Source organism: Astyanax mexicanus, chromosome 12 (genome assembly GCF_023375975.1).
Source record: "Astyanax mexicanus isolate ESR-SI-001 chromosome 12, AstMex3_surface, whole genome shotgun sequence".
Classification (NCBI taxonomy): domain Eukaryota; kingdom Metazoa; phylum Chordata; class Actinopteri; order Characiformes; family Acestrorhamphidae; genus Astyanax; species Astyanax mexicanus.
The window spans coordinates 39,627,594-39,640,374 of record NC_064419.1 but is presented as its reverse complement, the minus strand read 5'-3'; the positions used below and the strand labels follow the sequence as shown (position 1 = coordinate 39,640,374).

General features: G+C 34.7%; 1 protein-coding gene across 2 annotated transcripts; it reads right to left on the bottom strand.

The window, feature by feature from the left end:
- Positions 1 to 277: 277 nt before the first annotated feature.
- plp2a (proteolipid protein 2a) lies at positions 278 to 9,020 on the bottom strand. 2 transcript variants are annotated; one of them, XM_007231892.4, is made up of 5 exons: positions 8,582 to 9,013; positions 5,101 to 5,256; positions 4,901 to 4,999; positions 4,447 to 4,540; positions 278 to 481 (listed from the first exon to the last, which is right to left on the bottom strand). In XM_007231892.4, the coding sequence occupies exons 1-5, from the start codon at positions 8,675 to 8,677 to the stop codon at positions 468 to 470; spliced, it is 459 nt and encodes a 152-aa protein (XP_007231954.3). In that variant the 5' UTR covers positions 8,678 to 9,013; the 3' UTR covers positions 278 to 467. The 2 variants fall into 2 exon arrangements, with proteins under 2 accessions (XP_007231954.3, XP_049342064.1); XM_049486107.1 differs by lacking the exon at positions 4,901 to 4,999 and having other exon boundaries at positions 8,582 to 9,020.
- Between the last annotated feature and the right edge of the window lie 3,761 nt (positions 9,021 to 12,781).

The following is a 12,781-nucleotide window of genomic DNA, read 5'->3' as shown; positions in this document are numbered from 1 at the left end:
AGTGGACTGGAAACGGTCATACCTGTATAAGTGGTGAGGTATTATCTTGTAAGTGAGGTTGGAAACTGGACAGGAAAAAGACATAAGGTATCACCACCAACATTGAGTAGTGCAGTGGGTGGTACTAGACCAGACCTGTCACCGCAAAAAAATAAATAAATAAATAAATAAATAATAGACCACATATGTACTACAGGTCAGTGCAGAGTTTTTTTAGCTTCCATAGGACATGACAAAAGTTATGGGACAGGGCACTAGTCCAATGATATTAGGCATGTCAAAGTAAATTTACTTTATTTTAAAATACAAAAGCATTACTTTAATACAAAAAAACAAGACACTTTAAAGATGTTGTGGGTTTTTTTGTGAAGAGCATTTGATGCTGTTCTGCTGTTCCGTTGCTCATCACACAAAAACTATACCATCCTCATTTCTGCTGCACTGCTGATTCAGTTTGGGTAAGGAACTCAGATAGATGCAACTATTGGGAGACAGGAGAACAAAAGCCAAGATATACAAATGATTAAATATTTATTTTACATGAGATCATTTCACATTGGAGTATCAGATAAGTAATATTTCTGCTTCTTTTCATAACACTTTAATATGAAGATAGTTCCCATCTATGATGTGATTTATTAAAAAGTATATTTTAAGACTATAAATGATTCTATCAACTTTTACTCAACTGTTTGGTAGAGCACATTTAAATGACTTTAATTTAAATATCTTACTAAATTAATTTTGAAATAAACCTAATCTAGCTGTGCCATCTCTACCAATTTATCAAACAATTATGGTAATAATAATAATATTATAATAATAATATTATAATAATAATAATAATAATAAGTACTAAACCGGTTACTTTTCCTAAGTAAATCTCTTTAACCATTTTCTTAAAGAAAATGGTAATGGCTCATATGGCCTATAATACTGTGACCACGCAGTCAACCTGGCTGTTAGTTACTTTAATTATGAAACTTTCACATGGGGGTGCTGTATCTTTCAGTAGTGCGCATTTAATTTCTTCTCCGTGAAACTCTTCACACATGTTGATTGTGTTTAGTGAAAGTTTTGAAGCTAAACATCTTGTATAAATTCAACATTGCATTTTTTGTGAAGATTCAGAGGGTTTGATTAATGTAATTATGTAACATTATACAACATGCACAAACTACTATTATTTGTGTTTAGAGTTTGGATGAAGGGGATTGGTGTGGTTCTGCTGTTCTTGTAGTAATTTGTCTCATGAGTTTTTGCAGACGTCTGAGTACTTGGCAGTTGAGGCACGGACCATGAACATAGTTCGCTATGCTTCTGGATTCTTGTTGAGCCAGTATCAGATGGTAGTGGTTGCGGTGTTCTGCTCACACAACTAATGTCATTTATTGTGTGCGATTGTGCTTAGGTAGGGTGCTGTGGTTAGTGTGTTGTTGCCATAGGTTAAGGAAGTGAGCATAGATTAAGGAGTGATACTGTTTGTTCATAGGTTATTTTTTGGTAGGTCTGGATACTTGGCAGTTGAGGCAATGGACCATGAACATAGTGTTAGGCTGTGCTTTTGGATCCTTGTCGAGCCAGTATCAGATTGTGGTGGTTTTGGCTATTATTGTTAGTTGAGTGAGTAGTAGATCCTGGCTGAGTCCTATGCATAACCCCAGCTGTTAGGTGCAGGATTTGTCCATTTCCTGTATTATATCACAATTAGAGTTTGTATCTGTGGTTGGAATTCTACCACAAGGTGCCAATTTAAAAATGTCATTGCTGTATATACTTTAAAACAGATCATTTTTGTAGTGCCCTAAATAAAATATACCAAAGTAAAACTTTATTTAACTGAACTTTTAGTGCTGTTCGATCTTTGTCAGAACATTATACCCTTCCGTTGCAATGACAAAATGCATGATATTGCAAAAATGGGGGCACAAATGGTTCAATGTGGGCCAGGTGAGTCGTATCTTTTTTTCTTTCAGAGAGATATCATGTTTCAGGAAAGGTTAATTAAAACAGGAGCCAAGAGACATGGTAAGGCTGTCTATTGTAGTAAAATTACACAGCAGAAGCTGTTAATAATTAATTAATTAACATTAAACACAAGTTAATAATTAACTGGTCCATCTACTGTATAATACACTGTTATTTACTGTTTTAAGAATGCTATCTGTTACAAAACAACTTTAAAATCTACTCAGTAAATGTAAAGCAACAATTTACACAACTTTATTTATTTGCAGTTCATTAATATTGTGGAAAAAATAATTCAGCACATAGTTACATACTTCATTGCTGTCCTAAGCCAGCATTAATTACACTTTGCAGTTAAAAAAAAAAAGGAAACTTGCTCATATTGCCAATACGACAAAACCAACAAATTAGTTCGCAGTCCTGTTCTGTCCCTGCTCTACTAGTTCAGTTCTTACAAATTTACCCAGCATTTTTTTCAGTTAATACTAATCCCCCCCTTTAGAAGTTAAACATTTTGCTAGCCTGGAACATTTATCTCATTTTCACAGTTTAAGTATGCTACTGGGCTATATATTTTCTTTTAGATACAATATTTTTACTTCACTTACATGCTCACTTGTGCTCCTGTGTATCCTTCCTGGTCTGGCAAAGGGCTCAATCTCTGTTTTAGCTGCCCTTAAATAGTGCCTTAGCAAAACGAGGCACTCATTAGGCCCCATTTTGGGCCATACCATTAGAGGGGAGTTATATGGGTTATATGAGTTATATGGGGTTTATAAATTTATTTGTGTCCATGTTTATTTTCTGGGGTTGTGGCTTATGGTGTGTACAGTGACTATTTTAAATATTTAGTTTTTCCATTCTATAATTATTTGATAATTTATAATATTGTTATTTTGTTAATTTATTAGTGTATTCCCCTGCAGAGGAAATACTTGATTTTGGCTGGATTGGGTAGACCTGTGGTGGCCTATTTAAGGCAGGCCCCCAGCTTTTCCCTTCCAAAACGTGCCACCGGAAGTGTGCTGCTGAGGGATGAGAGGACCATTTGAGCGAAGCTGTCCATTCACTTCCATTCATTTCGGGGTGTCTTTGAACCAATAATAAATGTATTTCCAAGCCGTTTTCGATTATGACACGGACCATGTTCTTTTTTGACAAAGAACGGATTTTCTGCCATTTGATCCATAAGATTAATAATCTGTTCATAGCTTTAGAAAATAACATTTTTATACAACTATCCTAACGATGACGTAAAACAAACGCGACCCAAAATACCGTGCTGTAATGTTTTGAGAAGTTGCTCCGCTTAATTTAAAAGTGCAGAGCTGATTGAATTAGAACAGGGTCAAAGTAACCTCTTATTATGCAAATATAATCCTACTACTAACAGTGATAATACATTGTAGATAGTAAGATAGTAGTAAATAGAAGTAAGATAGACTATGAGAATTATAATGTATAGATATAAATATAATTTATATTACACATTTATTATTTATATTACTGAGTTTCTAAATGCTTGTTATATAGACAAACTATGAATATGCTTTAGTAAATCCGTGGACTGATATTGGATATCAGTAATTCTAGTTTTTTTATCTGCAATAAAAGCCCCATTCTGGGACAGAATGAAGCTTTTCTCACTGTGGAGTAAATAGTTCTGTGCAGCTCTTATAAACAGTACGGTTGTTTGCACGGCACGCGAAAGATTTGCGTCATGCTGGCGCCTGCGCAATCCAAGGAAATGGAGCACTGGTGGGCAAGACTACACAGGTTGGGGAACACATGACCACCAAAGAAAGGAAAAGGAGTATGAAATATGTGGAAATAATATGAAAAACAGCTTCAAAAGATGAGCTTTTTATGAACAAAAATAACACAGGATGCAAAAAGTAAGACAAAACAGTTTTCCAGTTTTCCCTCACTAAGCGGCTGATCTCCCAGCATACATTTCTATTTACAGTTTCATACATCAGGGTGCAGTATTTACAGCAAAAATATAGTCAGTGTAGTTTAAAGGCCTACATGTTTGATCATGCCTTCAGCTCAGCTTAAAACACTGCAGCTCAGCCCACTTTTATTCTGTAACGGCACTTTTGTATCATGTTTGATCATGCCTTCAGCTCAGCTTAAAACACTGCAGCTCAGCCCACTTTTATTCTGTAACGGCACTTTTGTATCATGTTTTATTCATGCTTTATTCTTATTTTATTTTTATTTTCAATTCATTGTTGTTCTTTTTATGGTTTTAATTTTACTTCTCTTTGTTTTACTCTTATTTTAGTTTTATTTCCATTTTTTGGAAAGCACTTTAAATGACCGTAGTGTATGAAAGGTATTATATGAATAATATTGCCTTGCCTTGCCTAGTTTACATTTTGGATGGTAATCAGTCATTTGGTGCCTTGAAAGACATCAATAGAAAGCTTGGGAAGATGTGATCAATTTTACTGAGCAAAATGAAAAAGTACTTACTCATGACTGGCGCACTGTCTTTACTCGCTCTAATTTCTGTGAGGATGAGGTAAGTATCGTGGCCATAGAGCAGTGATGCCAGGAAACCAAAGACCTGAGAGATGCAGACGATTCAGAACATTTACACAATTACAGGACGAGGAATTTAGCATACACAACAAAAGATCCATTAAAAATAGATAAAAAAAATCTAACAAATTACACTGACATACCAAAAGTCATAGAATAGCAGTATATAATGGTTTGATCAAGTGTTACCTGCACCTATAAATTGTAAGGTGTTTTTGTGAGTGAAATTGTTAGTGAGTTTATGGTTAAATTGGAGTGAGGCCGATTATTGGGTGCAACTCTCCACTAACAAACCAAATATTTCACCCTGGTCAGATTAAATACAGAACTCATAAACGTCTTGCAGGTATAATAATCACAGGAACACGTGCAGACACACACTCACCCCTCCAACAATCTGTGGAGTGTCTGACCATTTACTGGCCACACATATGATCGAGACGATGAAGAACAGCAGGCAGCTGCTGATTGCTCTAAAGAAATCCTATATAACAGAAAAAAACATAAATGCACTGACCATGCATTGAAGTGTGTATTTAGTGTCAGATCTGGAGTGTAAGTGTGTATTTGAAGGTCGTGTTTTACCGTCCATTGAAAGTTTATGAATCTGAAAGTAGTCTGCAGCTCCAGGGAAAAAATGATGAAGATGATGATGGTGGAGATCAACTCCCACACGCCAGCCAAGATATAGTATCCAAACACTGATACAGCAAAACATATAACCACGATGATGGACAGCACCTACACACCAAAAGCAATAGGATAAAGATAATAGAGTCACAGAAAAAGCAATAAAGGAGAAGAAAGGATTTTAAAACACCTCAGTGTCTCTGTTGGACAAAGATTGACCAACACAAACTGTGCAGCATCAGATGGGATCCTGTGCTAGGTATGAGTGTGTAATAGAGTGGAGGACAGTGAGTGAACACAGTGTTTAAAAACTCCAGCAGCACTGCTGTGTCTGATCCACTCTTACCAGCACACTGCAGTGCTAAGAATGACCCACCACCAAATAACAGCTGCTCTGCGGTGAAGGCCAATTACCCAATATTAAAAAGAAAAGTAAAGACAATTTCTGCAGGAAACTATTATAAAATAAGCTTTGAGATTCAGAGAGATGGCGGGGTGCGTTTTTTTTTTTAAGATTCAAGATTCATAGAGTTTATTGTCATGTGCACAGTAAGAAACAAGTTTCCTCGTACAATGAAATTCTTTCTTTGCTCCTCGCCAAGTATACCGCATAAAGATAAAGCAGAAAATATACAATAAAGAAAGAAATAAACTAAACTAAACTATAAACTAAAGTAATAAACTAAAACTAAATATAAATATTAAATTGGTGTTAAATTTACATCCAGGATGGAAATATATACATGAAAACAGTCCATAATGTGTTATGGATATTATTTACAAGTAAGTACATGTTATCTACAGCAGTGAAATACGAAAAAAGTGCAAAAAGAAAGTTCAGAAACTTCCCTTTTTGGCTACATTTAACAAATTGCTGCCAAAAAAACAAAAATGTGGGTGTTGCCAAGTGTACACTAAAGGGGTACACTAAAATCAATCAGCAGTCAGAAATAGTGAGAAAGGGAGAGAGAAAGAGAGAGAGAGAGAGAGAGAGAGAGAGAGAGATACAGAGAGAGAGTGAGAAATCACTATGTAGACAGAAATCACAAAGCGATAAAAAAATAATGTTAAAGAGGAGAAAAGAGAGTTCAGGAGGGGCAAGAACAAACTTTTTTTTGCTAATTGTGTTACTATTAAATGTTTTTGACTGGGATGTAAAACTGTTATAAAAACAACTAATAAAACACTAATATTACAATATTATTAATGATTAACATAAATAGCAATACTGACAATAAATCCATTACTAATAAAATACTAAGTCATACACTTATACTTGTTTTGCCATTTGTTTCAAATTGTGACAAATACTTTGAGCTACTTTAAGCGTCTGATAGGTGGGTTTAAGGCTGACTTTGGGCTTAATATTTTTGTTGAATCTGGCAACCCTGGTGGTAAGGCTTTTGGTGATTCAGGTAGTTCTCTTGTTTGAGGAAAGATAAAAGGCCTGAGGTTGGGGGGAAGAGTAGTGATATCTTAGGAAACCGGATCTATCTTTTCTGTGGTCTGTATCATATTTTTTACTTGCTTTTTACAACATGACCTTAATTTTTGGATCTGTTAGAGTCACAGCTTGCACTCTCCTGAACCTTACATTGTCTTCAGAGAAGAATACAAACACAACTGTACATTAAGTGGGAATAAATTCTATGCTTTAAAGTAGCTTCTTGTTAAAATAGACAGTTTATTTCATTAATATTTTTAATGTTCATGTAACGTTAATCCAATTTGGTATTAAGCTTTTCTGACATTTTGACCCTTTTACTCCCTAATCTTAGTTTGAAACCAAGAAGCCACACAGTGTAGTTCTGATAACATCTACACAGCTTCCTCAAACAGGTCAAGGCACCTGCTTCTTCTTTTATATATATGGTGGTGGTGTGTGTGGTAATGTATGTTGTTCTTAGTCCAGCAGTGGCACTGGGGTGTTTAAAAACTCCAGCACCACTGCTGTGTCTGATCCTCTCTTACTGGCACAACACTCACTAACTCACTACTAACAACATGCCAATATCACTGCAGTTCTGAGAGTGAATCACCCCCCCAACCTGTTCTGTGGTGGGCTTTCCTGTGGGGTCCTGATCATTGAAAAACAGGGTGAAAGGAAGATAATAAACTTTTTATTGTTATTGTCCAATGAAAGACATTGGAAAAAGACATCCAAAATTGTAACTATAACAGTTCCAGGCCTCTGCATGCAAGATCAACTTTCTCTATCATACAGTATATGACTATATGCCTTATATCTCAACAGCCATATATATATATATATATATATATATATATATATATATATATATATACAGAAAAAGTTTGGGCACCCCTATTAATCTTAATCATTTTTAGTTCTACATATTTGGGTGTTTGCAACAGCCATTTCAGTTTGATATATCTAATAACTGGTGGACACAGTAATATTTTAGGATTGAAATTAGGTTTATTGTTTATTACAGAAAATGCATTAAACCAAAAATTTACCGGTGCAAAAGTATGGGCACCCTTAACTATACTCCTAACTACTTTTTACTGTTTGGTAACCTCATTAAACTTCATAGCCAGGTGTATCCAATCATGAGAAAAGGTATTTAAGGTGGCCAATTGCAAGTTGTTCTCCTATTTGAATCTCCTCTGAAGAGTGGCATCATGGGCTCATCAAAACAACTGTCAAATGATCTAAAAACAAAGATTGTTCAACATAGTTGTTCTGACAGCACTATTAAAAACCTGAATTTTACAAAAAAATCATTTAAATAAAATGTGCTGGAGCAACTTACCTTATTTATTACACAGTTAGATTTTGGCTTCACCTACTTTCTATTATTTACAGCTTCCAGGAACCATTATTTCGAAACATTATTTCGCAAGCAGTATGTATGTATGTGCGTATGTGTGTGTGTGTGTGTGTGGTTTAACGGTTTCATTTAGTGTGGTTTCAAGTAGTGTGTAACATACCACAAGAGGAAAAAACACTATATTTACGCTGAACGAACAAGCATGGCATTGCTTTAAATACAGGGGGCTTTCCACTCATGATTCGAGTGCATAACGTTGCCTTGATTTTGACTGGAATTGAAAGACTTAATATGTTCCTTTGGTTAAAGTATTTATTTGTTTTCAAAGTTTAATAACATTTCTGAGTTGCATATACTCAATTACATTAAGTAAAGATGATATATTAAAATGTTTTGACGTTTGTGGAGTGAAAATCTTTTTTTCAGAGCATCATGAGAAAGATTATGTGCAAATATTACTTTACACACTCACTGCAGGATTGTTGATAAATGTACAAGCTGGAAACAAAGTTGTGCATGTTAAAAATCTTTCCATTATTATTATTTTTTAAATTGCTACAAATTTAAAAGCCACAAACTGCCCCCAGTTCTGCCAATCTGTTTACATAAAGATGGATCTGTGATATTTTTAAATAAATACTTACAATCTCAGCCATTAGAATGCCCCCCTTCCTGGTAGATGTTGTGTAGTCGATCATCTTCTGCATCGTGTTGTTTTGTGGTGCTGCTTCTTCTGCCATCTTCTCACGGTGTCTCAAACAGCAATAAACTGAACCTGTTTCTGCTCTTCTAAAATCTATAAAACCTTTAAACACGTTCTTAGAGCAAAGTGTGAAAAAGTATCAGACGAATCACAGAGGTGAAGCACATCTCAGAGAAGAAGAGCTAAAACGTGGTTTCTTCTTTTTTCCATCCCCTCCAACACAACCACAAACTCCGCCTTCTGCCACTTCTTCCTCTGAAGACTGTCTATAACTCTATCTGAAAACACTTGCGTGTTGTAAGACTTTCGAAGAAAACATTGCGCAACACTGTTTTTCATTTCCCAGCAGGACTTGGCACACTGCCCACAAAAGTACCAATTGGTCTTATATTCTTATATTCAATATTCTAATTTTCTGAGACACTGATTTTTGGGGTTTTTATTGACTGTAAACCATAATCATTAACAATAAATGAAATAAACACTTAAAATAGATCACTTTGTGTGTTTAATACATCTATATCATACCTGTCAAGTCTCCCGTTTTGGGAAACTACCGTATTTTATTGCTCATTCCTGTACACCTCCCTATGGAAGCCCATTTCCGCCACCTGAAGAAAAAAAAACGTCCTAATTATGACTTACTATCTCATAATTATGACTTACTAGCTCATAATTATGACTTTTCTATCTCATAATTATGACTTACTATCCCATAATTATGACTTTTCTATCTCATAATTATGACTTACTATCTCATAATTATGACTTTTTTATCTCATAATCATGACTTACTATCTCATAATTATGACTTACTATCTCATAATTATGACTTACTATCCCATAATTATGACTTTTCTATCTCATAATTATGACTTAGTTGAGGACGTTTTTTTTCTTCAGGTGGCGGAAATGGTCTTCCATACCTCCCGTATTAGTATTTTCCCGTAAATTTCCCGTTTCCTATTAACATAAAAAAATATATATATTACGAGACAGGCGTGTGAATGGGAAATCTCTTAACCAATCATGGAGCCGGATCAAGGCGAAAGTCTATGGAGCTAAATTAGTGCCAAAACTACGCAAATAAAGAAAACGTATTCTGTAAATATGATACTACTTGCAAACAAACACAACACGTTTTACAAATACAAAACTCGACTATCTAACACACACGGTGTGTTTTACAAACACAAAACCTGATGGTTGTAAATATATATGTAAACTTCAAACAAATACACAGCTGTTTTCTAATACATTGCTCTTTACAAACAAATATAACACGTTTTACAAATGCAAAAAGCAATAAACAACAAGTAGAACATGATTTTCAAACATTACCGTGTCATGATTCACGAACACGCACAGCCCATTTGTAAATCACGTGACTTTTGGCACACTTTTAGCAGTCGCAAACTCGTGTTGAGATTTTCTCACAAATACACCCCAACTCTACAAATGCATCGCTCCAGAACAGCAGGTGGCGCTGAGGGACACTTCACAAGCTGTGGCTGCACAGCAAAGCACGCCCCGCTTCATAGATAGATAGATAGATAGATAGATAGATAGATAGATAGATAGATAGATAGATAGATAGATAGATAGATAGATAGATAGATAGATAGATAGATAGATAGATAGATAGATAGATAGATAGATAGATAGATAGATAGATAGATAGATAGATAGATAGATAGATAGATAGATAGATAGATAGATAGATAGATAGATAGATAGATAGATAGATAGATAGATAGATAGATAGATAGATAGATAGATAGATAGATAGATAGATAGATAGATAGATAGATAGATAGATAGATAGATAGATAGATAGATAGATAGATAGATAGATAGATAGATAGATAGATAGATAGATAGATAGATAGATAGATAGATAGATAGATAGATAGATAGATAGATAGATAGATAGATAGATAGATAGATAGATAGATAGATAGATAGATAGATAGATAGATAGATAGATAGATAGATAGATAGATAGATAGATAGATAGATAGATAGATAGATAGATAGATAGATAGATAGATCATAATACAGAGTATTTCAGCATATTGTCATTAAAAGCATTATTGCAGAAAATGAGAAATGGCTGAAATAACAAAAAATATGCAAAGCTATTAGACCTCAAATAATGCAAAGAATTGTAGATTAGATTCCAGAGGTTTTCAATTTGGTAAAATCATAGATTTTTTTTTTTATACCATTTTTAAGTGGTCTTTTATTTTGTCCAGATCTATCTATCTATCTATCTATCTATCTATCTATCTATCTATCTATCTATCTATCTATCTATCTATCTATCTATCTATCTAATTAATTTAAACACCAATTAATATTTTTTTCTTTCTTTGTTAAAGAGCATAATATAAAGTATTTCAGCATGAAAGCTCATATTTGTAATGTGTAACAGCGTCCTATATCATAATTACATCTCTGCTGTCTGTAACAAACCAAACCGTGTATAAATCGGGTATAAAATGTGATTATTGTGATTATTATAGATGTATTAAACACCTTAATCAGTGTAAATTAATGCACTGGGGAGCGCTGGAAGCGGGGCGTGCTTTGCTGTGCAGCCACAGCTTGTGAAGTGTCCCTCAGCGCCACCTGCTGTTCTGGAGCGATGCATTTGTAGAGTTGGGGTGTATTTGTGAGAAAATCTCAACACGAGTTTGCGACTGCTAAAAGTGTGCCAAAAGTCACGTGATTTACAAATGGGCTGTGCGTGTTCGTGAATCATGACACGGTAATGTTTGAAAATCATGTTCTACTTGTTGTTTATTGCTTTTTGCATTTGTAAAATGTGTTATATTTGTTTGTAAAGAGCAATGTATTAGAAAACAGCTGTGTATTTATTTGAAGTTTACGTATATATTTACAACCATCAGGTTTTGTGTTTGTAAAACACACCGTGTGTGTTAGATAGTCGAGTTTTGTATTTGTAAAACGTGTTGTGTTTGTTTGCAAGTAGTATCATATTTACAGAATACGTTTTCTTTATTTGCGTAGTTTTGGCACTAATTTAGCTCCATAAAAGTCCCGCCTTCCAGGAGAAACAGCCAATCAAGCTTGCTGGTTTTGCGGCGCGAGGAGGAGGGTCAGTGTGGGAATTGTCAGTTGTTAGAATGTGTTGAAATCTCAAGTACTGTGGTGTAATTTATTATTTAGAATGGGTAGAAGAGATGGTTGAACTGGAGAGAGAGAAAATGTGGAGAGGACTGAAATTAACTAAACTGATCAGGACTGGACTGATTAAAGAAAGGAGTATTAATTTAAGATTAATTGCATAGACCCTTAGTACGTTATAAAAGGTAAAATAATTTAGAAACAAGTGAATTGTTTACATTATTACATTGCTACATGGAATCCATTATTGACTGTTTTGCATACTTTATTAAGGAATTGATTCACTGATGGAATATATCTGCTTCATGTCTATATGTAAAAGCTCATAATACTATTTTTAGGTCACCAACAGTCATTTTGCAGAATTCGTGCACCCTTGGTTCAATTTTAAATCAATCAATTAAATTAAAAAATATATTAAGTAAATAAAAAAGTAATATTTCATGTAAATATCTAGAAATGGGTTTTATTTTGGCTGTATTATAAGAATTACATATGTAGGAATATTCACAACATTTTAGTGTCAACAAAGGTAGACCTATCAGATTCTAAATATCTAATTGTAGTTTGTAAGTGGTTCAAAGGTGGTTATTTTAGATTTTTTGTAAACCTGTCTTAAAATGTAAGGGATACTGAACCTCGGTAAGGCTAGTGGGATGGCTCGAAGCGGGCGGCGAAAAATATCCCTTATTTTATATCCAAAACACATTCAGCTTCACCGCTGTTCAGAAGTTTAAATCGCGCTACGTTTAACCGGTAGCACCGCAGTTTCCGCCTTCTTTTGGCAGATCTGTTAAGGTGATTGGCTGTGGTAAAAAATGATGGACAGCTTGGTCTGTCTGATGATTGGCTTAATAAAAAGTGATTGATAACGAAAGTGTAGTATCTGATTGGCTGCAGTCGAAAATGATTGACACATGCGCCGCCCTTTAGCCACGCCCAATGCATTACATAGATGGACGTCCAGTGCGTCCAGCTCCGCCCACTTTGT